The 18,835-nt window shown below is 41.4% G+C and overlaps 1 protein-coding gene across 2 annotated transcripts in view; it reads right to left on the minus strand.

The window, feature by feature from the left end:
* Nucleotides 1–10,010: 10,010 nt before the first annotated feature.
* The window catches only part of LOC144683723 (tumor necrosis factor ligand superfamily member 10-like), a 28,016-nt gene continuing 19,191 nt past the window's right edge, over nucleotides 10,011–18,835 (minus strand). For both annotated transcript variants that reach the window (XM_078547049.1, XM_078547048.1), the window contains 3 exons: nucleotides 17,575–17,611; nucleotides 17,381–17,491; nucleotides 10,011–10,747 (listed from right to left, as the gene is read on the minus strand). In XM_078547049.1, coding sequence (XP_078403175.1) covers nucleotides 10,296–10,747; nucleotides 17,381–17,491; nucleotides 17,575–17,611 — 600 coding nt within the window. In that variant the 3' untranslated portion in view covers nucleotides 10,011–10,295. The remainder of the gene's footprint in view (nucleotides 10,748–17,380; nucleotides 17,492–17,574; nucleotides 17,612–18,835) is intronic.

The following is an 18,835-nucleotide window of genomic DNA, read 5'->3' on the forward strand; positions in this document are numbered from 1 at the left end:
CTATGATAAATTTCAGAAAAATCGAAAATATAAATTGGTCTCCAGCCAAAGCTAGAAACCCGGCTATTACATTGGGGATCTTGTTTCTCTAGTCAATATATATTTTTAGCCCAGTAAATCAATAATTTATCAACTATTAAACGGGAATTGACTCTTGTGCACAATTATATTCATGCCCACTGTCTTGGTTAATATAATGAACAATTGATGGTTTCAGTTGCTGTTGGCTAGACCTTTACTCTGTACACACCATAAATTGTGAATTATAAATCACCACAGTATGCAAATCACCCCTTATCTTCATAAAAAATGTTCATCCTTGTTACCGATCTTTGAAGTTTTAAAATCAAATTGATATGCGATCCTAGTCTTTCAGCATTCCTTTAATTACTGAATGGACAATGAGATGACCCTGGTGAAAAGATTACATTTTGGGACCCAAATTTAGATTTCATTATGTCATGTACCACACACTAGAGATAAATTAAGCAAACTGGACAAAGGCGTTGCAAAAGCTGCAGCTGTTGTGTTGATTTCAACATCAAGTGCCAGATTGCTGGTGATTGTGGAGACTAGATATGCAAAGCTACCAACAACCTCTAGTGTCACATTGTCAATGCTGATAGATGGCGGGTTGGCAACATCTTGAACCATGACAATTGTCTCCCTGATGCTGACGGTCAGACCAAACTCTTTACAGGCGTGAGAGAGTCTGTCCCTATGCCACTGAAGATGTTCTTTGGTGTGGAATGCTAGTGCAGCACTGACAGCGTAGAGCACTCCCTAATGAGGACTTAGCGCACCTTTGTCTTGGATCTCTAGTGAGCAAGGCTGAACAGCTTTCCATCAGTTCTGGTGTGTAAGTACACACTCTGTAGATGACCTGAAGGCATATGACCGCAGCAAAGAGAAAAATGTGCCTAAGAGTCTCGGTGCCAGAACACAAACCCTTTGACCCCACTGCAATCTCGGAGGTCTAATATTGCCTATTCATAGCTGACCTTGCCCATTATGTTGTCATAGAAAGAGGCAATCACTTTGAGCAGCTTCAGCAGGCAACCAATTTTCTCCAGCAGCTTAAAATTGACCACTCCTGCTCACATAGTCGAATGTCTTGGTGAGATTGGTGAAGGCAATGTATAGTGGTCTCCTTTGTTCATATGTTGCCAGTACATCGCTGAGGAGCATGGAAGATTTAAATACTGGCATAATGCTAGTAACTGTGAACATGGATTTTCTGGAGCAGATTATTCCATGCATCTTTTTCACAAGCCCTTTTTAAATCAAACTTAGTCATCTATTGTACAAGTTATATCATTGAATAAAAATGATTTTTGTCTTTTGTTTACTGAAAATAGTTTTGCTCCTGAGTGGGTGAATGAAAGTTGTTGCTTACACATTGATGTTGATACAACTACTGGACATTGTTATATTGATCTGCATCAAGTTTTTATATTTGCATTAAGATAAAAGCAAAAAACTGCGGATGCTGGAAATCCACAACAAAAATAAAAATACCTGAAAAAACTCAGCAGGTCTGGCAGCATCTGCAGAGAGGAACACAGTTAACGTTTCGAGTCCATATGACTCTTCAACAGAACTAAGTAAAAATAGAAAAGAGGTGAAATATAAGCTGGTTTAAGAGGTTTAGCCTATTTCGATTCCCCACCCCACCCCCACTAGGGCTATCTGTACCTTGCTTGTCCTGCTTTCTACCCTTAATTAGCACATTCCTTAGATAATATCACTACCATCAACACCTCTTTGTCCTTTTGTCTATGACATCTTTTGGCTATCTCCACTTATCACTGGCCCTCCATCCAGCTCTACAGCCCCCACCCGCCCCCACCCTTAAACCAGCTTATATTTCACCTCTTTTCTATTTTTACTTAGTTCTGTTGAAGAGTCATATGGACTCGAAACGTTAACTGTATCCCCCTCCACAGATGCTTTCAGACCTGCTGAGTTTTTCCAGGTATTTTTATTTTTGTTGTTTTATATTTGCATGTTTTTGATAGTTTCAGTATTGTAATGGTTTACCTGAAAACATCATAAAACGTAGCAAGTTGCAGAAACTGAAATATCCTGAAGCTGCATGCACTTTGTGAAATTTCTTTAGTGCCTTATCACATCCTGAAGATCTCTCAAAGCACTTCATAATTAATGAATTAATTTTGTAGCCCTAACACTTCTTTCAGTTGTTCGGTGTCCAATCTGTAATCATTAAGAGAGTACATACAATGAAGCTTCACAAACCGCTTTAAGTTCCACATTCCCATTACTTCCATCTCAGGTTCCTGATGGTGAATGATCTTGGTGTTCTGATTAAGATTTATCCATCAATGGGTCAAAAATGCTACAAGCAACCTTTACCGTGGGTAGTACTGTATGTTGGATACCCATGATGTAGGCAAGGTCTGTCAACAGCAGATAGGATTAAGGACCAATTCATATTTTTTGATGTCTTTGAACCAACTATTTTCCTTAGATATGAGAGAACCACCAACTAAAATAAGTTGACAATTGCACTTTGTGGGTTAAATGTGAAGCAGCATTCACTATTTGTAATCCCATCATACTGTTGAGTAAACAGCTACCAGAAAGAATGCATCACTGTGTGTTGTAGAAACTATTAGAAAATCACTTCATTGTTTTTTTTCTTCTTCCCTGAATCTACAAACTCTGGCTGGGGTATATTTCCAGACACCAGCAGACTTTACTGTCAAAGCATAAAAACATTAATGGCACAGGAGGCCATTAGGGCTATCATGTCCATTTCAACTGCAAAATAGTTATCTAGCTTAATCCCATCTTCCAGCTCTTGATCAAAGTTCTGTAGGTTATGGCACCTCGAATGCACGTTCAAGCACTTTTTAAATGTGATTGGTGTTTCTACCACACTTTCAGGCAGTGAGTTCCACTCCCCCCAACCTTTGAGTGGAAAACAAATTACCCCACAACCCTCCTACCAATTACTTTAAATCTGCACCCCTGATGAACCTCTGTTAATGGAAATAGGTCCTTTCTATCTGCTCTATCTAGGCCTCTTAATTTTATACACCTCAACTAAATCTCCCTTCAGCCTCTTCTGTTCCACAGAAAACAACCCCAGCCTATCCAATCTTTCTTCTTAGCTAAAATTCGCCATTACTGGAAACATCTTAGTATTCATTCTTCATGTTATTCTGCACAATGCTTACTTATTTGATTTGAAATGAGGGGAGTATGGTAGGTACCAAAGTCAGCCTACAGATGTTTTCATCCATTGTCTGTGCACACTGGATAAACTGTAAACAGGAATCCTAGTTGATATTCTTTTTTCACTTTCCCATGGTTTGGAATACTAAAACCCATTTTAATACCCTACTGCCGTCCTCACTAAGATCAGCTGACTTAGCACAGATGAAGATGGAACCTGAAACCATCACCATCTGTGTGATTCAGTTTCACATTGAGACATTCATTCAACCAGTAGGTCATCTGGTGAGGTGCTAATTAATTTTCAAAATAAAGTTAAATTTGGAAAATAATCAAAAATATATGTTTGTATGTGAGTTGTGGTGTAGTAAGAAAGTTGCCAGGGCTTGAAAATTGCAGCTATGAGGAGAAATTGGGTTGTTTTCCTTAGAACAGAGGAGGCTAAGGGGTGACCTAATTGAGGAGTGCAAAATTATGAGGGGCCTAGATAGGGTGGACAGGAAAGAATTGTTCCCCCTAGCTGAGGAGTCAATTACCAGGGGGCATAGATTTAAGGTGATTGATCGAAGGATTAGAGGAAAAACTTTTTCACCCAGAGGGTGATGGGCATCTGGAATTCACTGCCTAAGTTGGTGGTTGAGCCTGAAACGCTCAATTCATTTAAAAGGTACCTGGATCTGCATCTAAAGTGCTGCAACCTGCAAGACTACAGGCCAGGTGCTGGAAATTGGTATTAAAATGTGCGACTAGTTTCTTTTTCCTTTCTTTTTTGGCCAGTGCAGACACAATGGGCTGAATGGCCCCTTTCTACACCATAACTTTTTTATAGTTCTATGGTTCAATGTTCCTATAATTTAGGCATAAAGTGAAATCGATAGTATTGTAACCGAAGATAAACACAGCACAATTTCATCCCTGGGTATTCTATAAGGCGTTAATCTGAATTTCTATCCAAATGGTTGCAGGTTAATTACCCAAATTCCCATCACTGAAGCCTGCCTTCTTGCCTCTGCTGTGAGCGAGCACCAATTCTTGATCTTGCTCCATATGATGTCATTTGCTTTGATAAGATTGAGTTGCACAATTTTTAGAAGTGTAAGGTTAACAGGAGCTGATTAAAACTCAAGTAGTAGCACATCAGTGAATTGTTGCCTTTAACTTGTGTGTATTGAATATGCAGGAGCTGATACAGAGACACGCTACAACAGGACTGAGTGATAAATATTTAAGCCGTTTGTGTGGCTGCATCAAGCTGTGGAAAGGTTTATGCAGAAAAACACCTATGAGCACAAGTCCATCAGGCAGCGGTCTGCATGTAATGTTCTAGAGGCCCTGCGTGAAAAGGTGATGGTAGATCCTATCAGCTGGTTCCCTGAGCAGACTCTCAAAGTCATTTGGCAGAATGCCTCATTACCAGAACTTTCAAGCAAGAACCAAGATGTAGCTTGGCTGGTGGTGAGAAAGGCCCTCCCCATAAAATACTTCCTACACACCCGGAGTCTCAGCTCCTCCATGTGTCGTTCTCGAGGTGGCTGCACTGGGAAAGAGACTGTTTTCCACCTCTTTCTGGAATTTGACTTTGTAAAGAAGATATGGAGAGAGATGCAGAGGTTTTTGGCGAAGTTTATCCCACCCAGTTCTGTGACACAGGGCTCTGCTCTGTGGGCTGTTCCTGGGACGCACACTGAGATAAACAACTGCAGCTGGAGGACCATCAACTTGGTGAAAGACGCTCTTTGGCCTGCCCAAAACTTGCTAGTCTTCCAGTGCAAAGAGGTACCCTTGACTGAGTGTTGCAGACTGGCACATGCCAAGGTGCAAGATTACATGCTGAGGGATACATTAAAGATTGGGGCAGCCACCGCAAAGGTACAATGGGAAAAGGTCAATAAGGCATTTCAGCAATAGCACACCAAGGGGCTGGAAACTGTGTAGAATCCCTCAGGGCTGTGTGGCTGACAAGGAATGTACATTGTAAATATCGAGATATTAAAATTATATTCAGGTACCTCAGAGAGAGGAATATGATGTATAGAGGAGAGTTGAATTCTATTACACTTTGTGTTATCTTCAATTTGAAACGCTTGCCTTCAGGCTGTATGTCTGACATGGAATGTATATTATAAATATCTAGAGTTTTACAATTGTATTGAAGCACCTCAGAGTGGAATATGCTGTACAGAGACAGGTTGAATTTTATTGCACAAGTCGAAAGGTTTTATAATGTGCTTTATGAATAAAGTATATTTTTGGGGAAAAAAAGATATTTGGGCAAAATGCCATACAGATCACAAATCTGATTAGACCCAAATACAAGCTGCCTCGCTGCCGCTATTACAGATGCCATCAATCCCCGGTAAGGCTCTCCCTGTGGAAGCTATAGTTGCCTTCTATAATCAGAGAAGAGGACTTCTTGGGGTTTGTGCTTAAGACAGTGCAATGATTATTTGCTATTACACTAGGAAAGCCATTTCTAATATTTACTTGGACTTGCTAAAAATTGTCCTTGAATTAGCCTCAACAGTATAGCACTGCAATACTATATCATTGAAATAAAACCAGAAAATGCAGAAATACTCTATGTCAGGCAGTACCTGGAGGGGTTAATATTTCACATCAATAACTGGGAGAAGTTAGAAATGTAGCAGGTTTTCAGCAAGTACAAAGGTGTGGGTTTAGGGGGAGGGGAGGGGAGGGGAGGGGGAGGGGAGGGGGCACACATGGGGAAAGAACAAAAGTGAAGGTAGGTGGTAGGGTGGATAACAGGAGTGATGCTAATAGAATAAGTAAAGAAACAAAAGATGGGTCTAGAGGAGCTGTAAATGGCAGCAACAGAGCCATACCAGCACCTGAGGCTCTAAAAAAAAATAGGAACAGTGGTTATGAGCTGAAGTTATTAAAATCAGCGTTTTTTCATTTGTTCATGGGGTGTGAATGTTGCTGGCAAGGCAGGAACTTATTGCCCATCCCTAATTGCCCTTGAGAAGGTGGTGGTGAGCCACTTTCTTAAATTGCACCAGGTTGTGTGGTGTAGGTACACCTAGTGTTGTTAGGGAGGGAATTCCAGGATTTTGAGCCAGAGACAGTGAAGGGATACCGATATATTTCCTAGTCAGAATGGTATGTAACTTGAAAGGGAACTTGCGGGCGGTAATGTTTCCAAATTCTGCTGTCCGTAATCTTCTAGATAGTAGACATCAGGGGTTTGGAAGGTGCTGTCCAAGGAGCTGTGGCAAATTGCTGCAGTGCATCTTGTAGATGGTACATACTGCTGGCACTTGTATCGTGTGAATATTACTCACCAGTTGAGTCTAGAAGGTTGTAAAATGCCTAACTGATAAAAGAGGTGCTGTTCCTCAAGCTTTTGTGAAGTTTCACTGGAAGTGTAGGAGGCCAAGGTTAGAGTGCAAGTGGGGTGGAGAATTAAAATGGCAAGTGACCTGCAGCTCAGAGTCAGGCTTGTGCACTAAATGAAGGCATTCAGCAAAGTGATCACCCAATCAGCCTACATAGAGGAGACTGCATCAGAAGTAGCAAATGTGGTATACTAAGTTTAAAGAAGTAGATCACTACTTCACCTGGAAGGAGTGTCTGGCGCCTTGAATGGTGGGAAGGAAGGAGGTGAAAGGGCAAGTGTTGCACCTCCTGCACATGCACGGAAAAGTTCTGTGAAAGAGAGGGGGTATTGGGGGTGACAGAAGAGTAGCCCAGGCTGTAATGGAGAGAACTGTCCCTTTGGAAAGCTGAAAAGAGAGGAGAAAATGTGTTTGGTGGTGGCATCGTGCTGAAAGTGGCAAAAATGCCAGTGGAGGATCATTGGATGGTGAGGCTGGTGGAGTGGAATATGAGGGCAATGGGGGAACCCTATTGTGGTTTTGAGATGGAGAGAAAAGTGCGAGGACCACAGTGCAAGAATAGGACAGACTGAGCTGAAGGCCCTGTGTGGAGGGGAATCCTTGGTTGAGGAAAAAGACATATCAGAAGTTCCGTTATGAAAGGTAGCTGTGTCCAAACAGATGCATCAGAGAAACTGGGAGAATGGAATAGAGACCTTCAAGGAAATGGGGTGGGAGGAAGTGTAATGAATATAACTGCAAGGGGCAATGAGCATAATACTTCGACAGGCCATCCCCCCAAAATGGAAAAAGTGAAGTTGAGGAAGGGAGGGAAAGAAGATGGATCATGTAAACGTAAAAGAGGGATAGAAATTGCAAGGTTAATGAAACTTTTCAGTTCAGAGTGAGAGCAGGAAACATCACCAATACAGTCAGGAAAAAGAACTGAAGGGAGGGACTTGAGAAGGAATTAGAACAAAGAATGTTCCACGTATCCCAGAAAAAGGTAGGCATACCTAGGACCCATATGCATTGCCATAGTGACACCTTTTATTTGGAGGAAGTGAGTGGAGTCAAAGGCATTGTTCCAACTCCAGCATGATGCCACCACTAAACTCATCCTCCCCTCACCACCCCCCCATCCCCTGTCAGCATTCCATAGTGACTATTCCCCCCCGTGACACCCTGGTCCACTCCTCCATCACCCTCAACTCCTCATCCCCTTCCCACGGCACCTTCCCATGTAATTGCAGAAGGTGCAACACCTGTCCCTTTACCTCCTCCCTCCTCACCATTCAAGGCCCCAAACACTCCTTTCAGGTGAAGCAGCGCTTCATTTGCGCCTCCTTCAATTTAGTCTACTGCATTCGCTACTCCCAATGCGGTCTCCTCTACATTGGGATGCTTAACGGAGACTAGGTGACCACTTTGCAGAACACCTTCACCCAGTCCGCAAGCATGACCCAGACCTTCCTGTCGCTTGTCATTTCAACACACCATCCTGCTCTTATGCCCACATGTCCGTCCTTGGCCTGCTGCAATGTTCCAGTGAAGCTCAACGCAAACTGGAGGAACAGCATCTCATCTTCCGATTAGACACTTTACAGTCTTCTGGACTTAACGTTGAGTTCAACAACTTCAGACCATGAACTCTCTCCTCCATCTTTAGCCTTTTTTAATCCAATTTTTTTTTGTTTGTTTAATTTTAATTCTAATTATTTATTTATTCTTTCTTTTTCTTTATCCTTTTTCTCTCTCTCTCACACGCACACACACACACACACACGGCTATCTGTCACTGGCTTCTATGGTGATGGTGTAGTGGTATTGTCGCTGGACTAGTAATCCAGAGACCCTGGGTAATGCTCTGGGGACGTGGGTTCGAATCTCGCCATGGCAGATGATAGAATTTGAATTCAATAAAAAACTGGAATTAAAAGTCTAATGATGACCATGAAACCATTGTTGATTGTTGTAAAAACCCATCTAAGTTCACTAATGTCCTTTAGGGAAGGAAATCTGCTGTCCTTACCTGCAATGTGGTTGACTCTTAAATGCCCTCTAAATGAGGGCAATTAGGGATGCGTAATAAATGCTGCCTAGCCAGTGATGTCCACATCCCATGAACAAATTTTAAAAAAGCTACAACACTGGCATCTACCTGGCTATGTGAAAAATTGCCCAGGTATGTCCTGTACACAAAAAGCAGGACAAATCCAACCTGGCCAATTACTGCCCCATTAATGTACTCTCAATCATCAGTAAAGTAATGGAAGGGATCATCAAAAGCACTATCAAGCGGCACTTGCTTAGCAATAATCTGCTCACTGACGCCCAATTTGGGTTCTCCCAGGGCCACTCAGCTCCTGACCTCATTACAGCCTTGGTTCAAACATGGACAAAAGAGCTGAACTCCCGAGGTGAGAGTGACTGCCCTTGACATCAAGGCCACGCTTGACCAAGTGTGGCATCAAGGAGCCCTAGCAAAACTGGAATCAGGGGGAAATCTCTCCACTGGTTGGAGTCATACCTAGCAGATGGCTGTGGTTGTTGAATGTCAGTCATCTCAGCTCCGCTGCAGGAGTTCCTCAACGTAGTGTCCTTGGCCCAACCATCTTCAACTGCTTCATCAATGACCTTCCTTCCATCATAAGGTCAGAAGTGGGGATGTTCGCTGATGATTGCACAATGTGCAGCACCATTCGCGACTCCTCAGGTACTGAAGAAGTCCATGTCCAAATTCAGCAAGACCTGGACAATATCCAGGCTTCAGCTGACAAGTAACATTCGTGCCACACAGGTACCAGGCAATGACCAGCTCCAACAAGAGATAATGTAACCGTTGCCCCTTGATATTCAATGGCATTACCATCACTGAATCCCCCACTATCAACACCCTGGCAAAGGCCACATCCCATGAATGAATAAAAAAATTATAACAACAAGTTCACCCAGGCGGAGAAAAGTGGTGGTGGATAGGAATGTTTTTGACTTCCATTCAACAAATATTGTTCAGTTTGATTCAAGTACATTTGTTTAGTTCTGTCTTTCAATACTGTGTGCATCAAGCTTATAAGCTTTCTCCTTACATGCTTAACAGAATAGGTGACAGTAGTATTGCTGAACCCCGGAAATGAAGAATCTCCCATTAATTCCTTTGAAAGCAGTGTATTTATAAGCAAGGTTTTGAAGAGACAGCTTGCACTTTCTCACCTCAGCAGTTCTGGAATTTGACATACCCATACCAAAAATCTTGGGGAAGGTACATTTCTCTCACTTTCTCCCAACCTCCTACATCTTCCTGTGGTTACACCTATTTTTAACTTCCTGAGAGTGGCTCCCCCTTTTCCCACTTGGTTGGCAATATCTCTGTCCCCATTGACACTGGGAAAGGGTAGCTGCCTTTGAGAGGAGCTCTGACCACTTTTATTACTACCTGTGCCATCAAAAATCATGGTACATCCACATAATGAGGGAAGGGCTCTACTAACTTTTATTATCAGCACTGCTGCAAAATATGTATATCAAGAGGAGCTTGGGAAGGTTATACTTTCCAGAACTGTACACAGCAGCAATGTAATACTGTTCCATTTAACAGCTTTTTAATCAGCTGACAAAGTAAGCAAATCAAAACTCCTTTAGGCTTATTGTGAATTTAGCAAAAGTTTTGGAAAAAACACACTAGGAAAATTGATTTAATGGTAATTGTTTGATGCAATGATTTTCTTCTGAACAGGCATCTTTTTCTAAAATTAAAACTCCTTACATATCCAGTCTAAATGATCCAAAGTAGCTAGATGCTACATTATCATCCACTAACTTTATGTCAGAAATGGTGACAAATATTTCATCACCAGCCTTCAATTCAAAAAGTCCTCCTTGGTAGATGGAATTCAAACCATACTCAGCATTCGCTGCCCAACATTTTGTTCCTACACCTTTCATAAGGAGGATTGGTGATGCGTAGGTGCTTGTCATCTTATATATGCACTGCACAAGCTGTTGCTCATTAGATTTTGCAGAATAGTCCTCATAATCAGCTATAGCCTTGTGTTGATATCTGAAATAAGTCTGAGCATAAATGTAGTATCTTCCCGTTTGACTGGCTCGCAACTTTCCATGATGGATCGTCATGTTCTGAATGTAGGACAACCCCTTTCCAATACCCCATTTAACAAGGTGGCGGCATGACCGGTCTAAATGGTGGGACATATCTGTTGAAAAAAATAACAATTATGAAGATGGGTATGTTTCCAGTATTTCATACAAACCCAGCATAGTTTATATTAATGTGTTAATGAGCAGTGTTCCACTAACAAATACAATGCAACAGGAACTCAAAACTAAACAAAAATATGCTGGTGCCAGAAGTCAACACCATTCATCAACTGAAATGACTAGGTAACCACAATGTAGAATGAGTATCTACCTTCTCCAAAGCTAACTTAATTCATGCCATATGTGAAATATATTTTATCCAAATTCAGATTTTCAGACATTTCCAGAAACCATTAAAGGAAGAAGATATGTTTTCTTTTTCCAAATTGAAGAATGGGAAAAGAGAAAAAACCCATGCCATCAAGGTTGAATGTTAAAAAGAAAAAAAATCAGGAAATAGTAAATGAGATTACATCAAAATTTGGTTTTCAAAGCTAGAAGATTGTGTGAAAAAAGGCTGAAGGAAATAAGGAGTTCCATGTTTAAGGATCCTGAGAAAGCTAGAATAGGAGATTGGGCGATGCTTTGATTTCAATAGTGGCATGATGCCATATGTTTAAGATTAGAAAGAGCAAGGGATGAAAGCTCAGGAGAGCAGTCAGTATAATGAAAAGACCAGAGAGAGAAAAAGACTAAGTGAACCACACAAAAACAAAATGGCTGCTGCAATGAACATACAGCTACAGTGCATAATGATTTGGGAAGCTGATGATGTCATAGAGGCATTGGAGAAGTTTAGACAAAAGTGCAGACTGGCATTTAGTAGCTTTCTAAAAAGCACTTGTGAAGAGGAAAGGGTCAGCTACATCCTTTTGCAGGTAGGCGAAAAAGGTTAAATTTGTTTAATAGATGGGAGACGTTTGAGAATGACAGTAAAAACCTTAGAAAAATTTTGGAGAAATTCGGCACACATCTCCAGCCAAAGTCAAATCATCGATCCATCAATATGAATTTCAAAGCCTGAGGCAGGAACCAAGTGAGCCCATTGACAATTTCTTAACAAGATTTAAAAATGCAGTCAGAAAATGTAAATTCAAGGAAACAGATGAAAGGCTGATAGATCAGCTCATTTGGGATTCTGCACAAAGTACGAAAAGATTTGATTGGGAAGGACAAGTTCACAACATCACAGCAGAGTTGATCGAGTGAAATAGAAATGAAAAAGAGCACACCAGACTGGGAGAAATATGTAGACAAACTGTGGATGACCATGAGTTCACAGATATAAGGAAATGTCTCGTGACTGGATCAAACTGTAGATTTGTGCAAAGCCCAATTACTGGGAAAAGATGTGCAGAACAAAGAAAGAAGATGGTCAATGAGTTATCAGAGACAGAGCAACAGGGGAAATGAGAAGGAAAAGAAATCAAACATCCATCCCCTAGGAATCATACAATTGCATGAAATGACAAGATGTGACAGTTCCCAGAGAGAAGAAATTCACACAACCATTCAGATCAGGAAGAGGATGAGAAATAAACCCGCAACCATAAATCTGAAGCTGAAACTTGATACCAGAACACAGAATAACATCATTCCACTCAGACTATACCAGATGAGCGAACTTTAATGCTTGAAGAAAATGGTTACCCAGAGAAAGATGGTCTGAAGCTGTATAACATCATGCTGATGGCATACAGTGGAGCTGAGATTCAACTGGGAGCAACCCAAATCAGAGGGATGCACAAAGGAAACTGTTCTACACCACTGAAAAAAGCGGTCCTGCTATCCTGCGGTTGAGCAGTTGTAAAGAGCTGCAGCTTATCCCAGTAAACCAAGAGGTGAGGGAAGCAGCATTGAGGGTTGAAGGGTGTACATCCATTGAAAAGCACCCTTAGAAACAAGGAAGATCTGGTACAAATGTATCCAGAGTGTTTTGATGAGACGGTTGGATGCTTTGAAGATTTTGAGTATCACATCATTGACCCAGTGAAGAAACCAATGATCCAACTCCCATGCAGAGCACCAATAGGACTAAAAGGAAAGACTGAAAGAGAGCTCCACGAGATGGAAGAAAACAAAGTGATCGCCAAAGTCACAAGTCCTACAGATCGGGTAAAAAACATCATGGTGAAAGAGAAGCCCAATGGACGGCTAAAAAATGCCTGGATCCCAAAGATCTTAATCAAGCAATAAAGAGGAATCACTATCCTATTCCAACACTGGAAGAGATCACACCAGCATTGCCAGAGGCAAAAGTTTTCAGCAAACTTGCTGCCAGAAATAGCTACTGGATCATGAAGTTTGACAAGGAATCTTCGCTGTTGACAACATTCAATGCACCCTTTGGTTGGTACAAATTCCTGTGTATACCTTTTAGCCTTAAAATAGAGGAGACTTACGGAAGATATAAAGATGGAGTCAGCATAGCTGATGATATCCTGATCTATGGTGTTGATGGAAAAGATCATGACTGCCATTTACATGAAGCCAGGGGAGAACTAGAGAGTTCGGATCAAGCCAAATGCATTGTGAAGGTGATAGAATGATAGTTCTTCAGAATGGTGTACAAACCTGACTAAGTCAAGCTGAGTGCTGGAAAAGTCACAGCTATTTCTGAGACAGAAGCTCCAAGATATAAGAAAGAGCTGAGAAGTTTCCTTGGTTTGACCTAGTACATGAATTCTTCCATACCTCACTTATTAATCCACAGCAAACCTACAAGAGTTGATGAGAGAAGATGTTGAGTACTTGTGGTCAGAGTCACATGAGAAGAGTTTCAACAAACTCAAAGTACTATACAAGGAGACAGGTCTGTTAAAACACAAGAAAGAAACCAGTCATTCTGCAACCAGGTGCTTCTACAAAGGGGATGGGAGCAATCCTGGTACAAGAGGGAAAACCAACAGCATTCACATCCAAAGCTGTAACATCAGCTGAGACCAGATATGCCAATGTAGAAAGACAGCTTTTGACAGTGGTGTATGGATGTGAGAAATTCCATGCATCGATGGGAGAAAGTTCATAGTGGAAAGTGCTCATTGTCCACTGGAGCAGAAAAATCTGTGTAAATCACCAGCAAGACTGCAGAGGTTACTCCTGAGGCTTCAGAGATACAACTTAACTCTGCAATACAAGTCAAGAAGCAGATGCCCTATCTTGGTTGTCACCACCAGAGGAACATGAGATAAAAGATCTGGGTATAAAGATCTATCACCTAATGAATGTAACACCATCAAATGTGAGTCAAATCGAAGATGGGAGCAGTAGGGATGAAGAGTTACAGATGCTCTCTCAGCAAGTGATCAGGGATGCTCTGATAACATACAGCGAACACAACCAGCAATATGGCAGTATTGTTCTAATGGGATGACATCTCACTGGAAGATGGTGTTCTGCTAGTTGAATCCAGAATAAATGATACCCAAAACAATACAGGAAGAACTTCTCCAGAAGATACATGAAGGCCACACAGGAACGAAGAAGTGTAAGCTCAGGGGCAGATCAGCTGTGTAATGGATAGACATGTACAAAGATATTGAAAGAATGGTGTCTAAAATTTACGTCAGAAGTGCAGAAACACATAGGAGAAAGTGGAGATGATAGCTACTGAAGTAACACCCAGACTATGGCATGCTGTGGGAGCCAGTTTATTCACACACAATCAAGATTGATATCATAGGGCAACATTTTCCCCCCATTGTGGGGGAATGTGTGGGAGGGGGTGCAGGCGGGCGGGTTCCCGATCGGCGCCCCCAGTTGGGGGCGCACCGTTATTTTACGCGGGCAGGCCAATTAAGGTCCGCCCAGCGTAACGTCTGCTTGGAAGCACTGTGCGCTCCTTGTGCAGGCGGGGGGGGCGGGATTCTCTGAGCCAGGAGTGTGCTCTTTACGCATGCACACAGAAGAGTGCACAGATATCTCCATGAGGCAAAGTGCCGCCTCAGGGAGATCGTTGGAAGTTTTAAAAATTTGTAGAAGTGTGGAAAAAAAATTCCTGACATGTCCCCGCTCATGTGACACTGTCACATGAGCTGGGACATGTCAATTTCTTTTATTTCAACATTTCATAAACATTTTAAAGCCCTCATGAAACCTCCTGTGCATGAGGTTTCATGTTTTTCCTAAAGGCCGCCTGGCCTCCTCGCTTGCCCGCCACCTTTAAGATTGGACAGGCAGGTCCTTTAATCAGCTTGATTACTTTTTTAAAGGCCTTAAGTGGCCGTTGACAGATTGGCAGGCGCGCAGCCAACTCAGCTGCGTGTCCGCCGAATTGAAAATCTAAATGACGCAGGGTGACGTCGAGACACACACCTGATGTCACCCTGCGTCATTTTACACATCGGTGAGTGGGCCACGCCCCCTGCTCACCAACCGGAAGATGCAGCCCATAGTTGCAGACTACGACTCAAAATTCCCTTTTACCTGAATGGCGAAATATTTGAGAGCTACAACAATCATCTCAGCAGTATGAGTTCTGTTCACTGAGCAATTGAAAGAAAGAAAGATTCTTGAAAGAATAATATGTGACAATGGAACCAAATTCACCTCCAGAGAATTTAAGGAATTTGTTGAACAGTATGGGTTCATCATCACCATATCACCACATTACCCAAGGGAACACAGGTTTATAGAAACACGTGTCCGGACGGTCAATAGAACCCCCATGGAATGCGGAGAGTCAAAGGAAGACCCGAACCTTGTCTTATTGTCACTCCGATCTACACCTCTCAAGGCTGACATGAAATTGCCTGCAGAGCTGTTTAATCGGAGAAAGTATAAGACAATTCTGCCAAACTTCCTCCAATTGACCAGGAGGAAGTAAGACAACTCACTGATGCAACGCTTCAACAAGCATGCAAAATCCCTGCCTGAGTTGTTGAACTGTACAGGATCCAATCATGAAACCGGGGAACTCAGCAAACATTGTAGGTGAAGCTGAGACTCCAACCTCATACATCACTGAGTCCAAAACAGGTAAGCAAATGAGAAGGAACAGAGTCCATATTCAACCTACACCTGAGCTGGAAAAGCAGGGAAGATCATCAACAACTCCAGCAACATCACTAACCAGCAAGACAACATCAATAGCATCACCAGCAAGCAGCGCAATATCAACAATGTCACCATCAAGTAACACAACATTAGCAACGTCAAGCACAACTCCTACAACACCAGGAGCAACACACACACCACTGTGTAGTGTTCCAACTCACCACTGAGATTGATGAATGCCCAATCCACAAGATGGAGGCACAACATCATACCACATAAGCAATACTGTGAGTAATGTTTTGCAAAAAGAAAACAAACTATAATATAACTAAAACTCTAGAGATGTTCAGTTTAATTTTAAATGTCAAGTGTTTATCCTCTTTAGTCTAGATAATATTTTTAAAAGTTAATGATTGGAACAATTATTTTTTTAAAGGAGGAGGGATGTTATATTGTTGTATTATTCATAAATAGCTAGGAACTAAGTGTTATGCAATGTACATTCAGGCTGCTACATTTACTGCTGCACAGCCGTCAGGTAGGAAGCAATAATGTACTAGTCCACGAGCCACATGAAGAACTGCAAGAAATACACTTGATGAAACTCCAACATTTTAAGTCTAAAAGTATGTCTATTTTGAACCCCTGGGAACTTGAAAACATAAGGTTTTTTTCCCCAATAGTGCAGAATTTTCCCCCATGGAAATGAATAAAGGAAAAATTATGGACTGACAAGATTAAAAATTGTACATAAAACTTGGCCAGCATCTCTGAAATATTTAAGGAAACAAGATTTTTCTTGAAGGAAATGGAGGAGATGAAGCTGTAGTCATTCAGCCATTACACTGCAAGAAGTTAGGAAGGTGTGCAATCTGAGATTTGGGAGTCTAGAGAGGGCGCTATATCGTCTGTCAAGCATTGATTTGGTTTATAGAAAATCATGTTAATTGGACCATCCCATCAAATCAGCCAAGGAGGCTCATATGAAAGATTTTTGGAACGGGAGAGAAAATAAGAGAAAGGAAGAAAATTGCCCTCAAAGATTTTTAAAACACAAATCTATTTTTTCACCTTTGCTTGTAACAACAATGTATCTACAAACAAGGAAAATACTTTAACCTGAGTTTTAACATTGCTTAATAGCCTTTTAAGGGCATCTTTCTATTCTATGGGAAAGTCCAATACTAATTCAACAGTGCATTCTTCTATTACTGATGCCACTCTCATATTTGAGATCTTAAAGGTATACTATTTGGAAGAATAAAAGTCCTTCTTTCCAAAGACTAATTATTCCTTTTCCTAATTCAGTCTCTGCATTCTGAGTGCTGACGGCAGAATGAGTGGACGAATATCAATCTTTGGCAATATTACACTGTAATTGGCCACTGTAAGATGTACATGGACGACTCCCATGCTCCTTAACTGTACAGAATTGCCTGTCTTTCATTTCCCACTTTCCACCAACAATGTGCCCGAGATCAGGAGCTCAGTATCATGGTGTATGGTGGAAATATATCCACATCCCATTACCGCAATGCCATGCTATGGCACTCCAATGTGTTGCAGCATCATGACATTCCATAGTGTATTTTCTATCATTTTTGTAAGCATTTAGCAGCCAGCACTTTGAGAAGGTATTATAAAAACACCTTTTGCGTGAAAAGCACAGCTGGTCAAATGAACCCCGCACTGACCTTGTGGAGAACCAAATTGTACAGTGAGATGAGCAGAGGGACGATGTGCTGGCTTGTCATCGAACTCCACTGCAGATTTAAAAACATCAACAGGTACATTGTCCATTGCAGCTAGGAAGAAAAACAGTGGTGTAAATTATCCGAAATTGTTGAGCTAGTGTTTATCAATGTGCTTGAATGTGAAATAAGCTCACCTTTTATTATATGTTTCTTGCTTGAGTTGTCTGCTACCTGAAGGAAATTTATCAGGAAGAAAATTGAGAGTTTAAGTTTCACAAAACAACATGTTTTATTTCAACTAACTTCAGCAACATTTTCCCAACTATTCAATCCTCAGGCTCGGCAAGAGGCAAAAAGGGCACAGAAAAAACTAAACACCAACCTTGACAAACGATCATTGTATCATAAGGTTCAGGCTGACTATGGAAAAGGACAAAGAACAATTCAGAGTAAGAACAATTAACTGAGCGAAAGCCAACTTCAATAGGGTAAGAATGGATCTGGGCCAAATAAATTGGAATCAAAGGTTGGCAGGATAAACGGTTGCTGAACGGTGGCTACCTTCAAAGCAGAGATAGTTTGGGCACAGTCAAGGTATATATTCCCTCAAAAGGGAAAGATAGGGCAAACAAATTCAGAGCTCCCTGGCAAAAGAGATAGAAATTAATATAAAGAAGAAAAGGTGTGCTTATAACATGTCAGGAAGAAAATACAACTGAGAATCAGGTTGAATATAGGAGGTTCGGAGGGGAGATGAAAAAGCAAATAAGAAAAGCAGAGAGGGAGTATGAAAAGGCACTGGCAGTCAACATAAAATTGAATCCCAAAATATTCTATAGGTATATAAACTGTAAAAGGGTGTTTAAAGGAGGAGTAGGGCCAATTCAGTCCAAAAAGAGGTTTTATGCATGGAAGCAGAGAGCATATCTGGGGTATTAAATGAATACAAGGAAGAATATGCTACCCAGGCCATGGTGAAAGAGGAGATAAATCACACACTAGAAGGATTTAAAATTGATAATGAGGAAGTATCGGATAGGCTGTCTGTACTTAAGGTTGATAAGCACCAGGACCGGATGAGATGCATCCAAGGACACCAAGGTGAGAGTGCAAATTGCGGAGGCACTGGCTATAATTTTTCAGTCTTCCTTAGACTTAGGGGTGTTGCCAGAGGACTGTAAAATCGCAAACATTACATACTTGTTCAAAAAAGGGTGTAAAGATAAGCCCAGCCTCAATAGGCCAGTCAATTTAATATTGGTGGTGGGGAAACCTCTGGAAATAATAATTCAGGACATAATTAATAGTGACATGGACAAATGCGGGTTAGTTAATGAAAGCCAACATGGATTCTTTAAGGGAAAATCATGTTTAACTAACTTGCTGGAGTTCTTAGAAGGGGTCACAGAGAGGGTTGATGTGGTGTACATGGACTTCCAAAAAGCTTTTGATTCA

Source organism: Cetorhinus maximus, chromosome 8 (genome assembly GCF_964194155.1).
Source record: "Cetorhinus maximus chromosome 8, sCetMax3.hap1.1, whole genome shotgun sequence".
Taxonomy (NCBI): domain Eukaryota; kingdom Metazoa; phylum Chordata; class Chondrichthyes; order Lamniformes; family Cetorhinidae; genus Cetorhinus; species Cetorhinus maximus.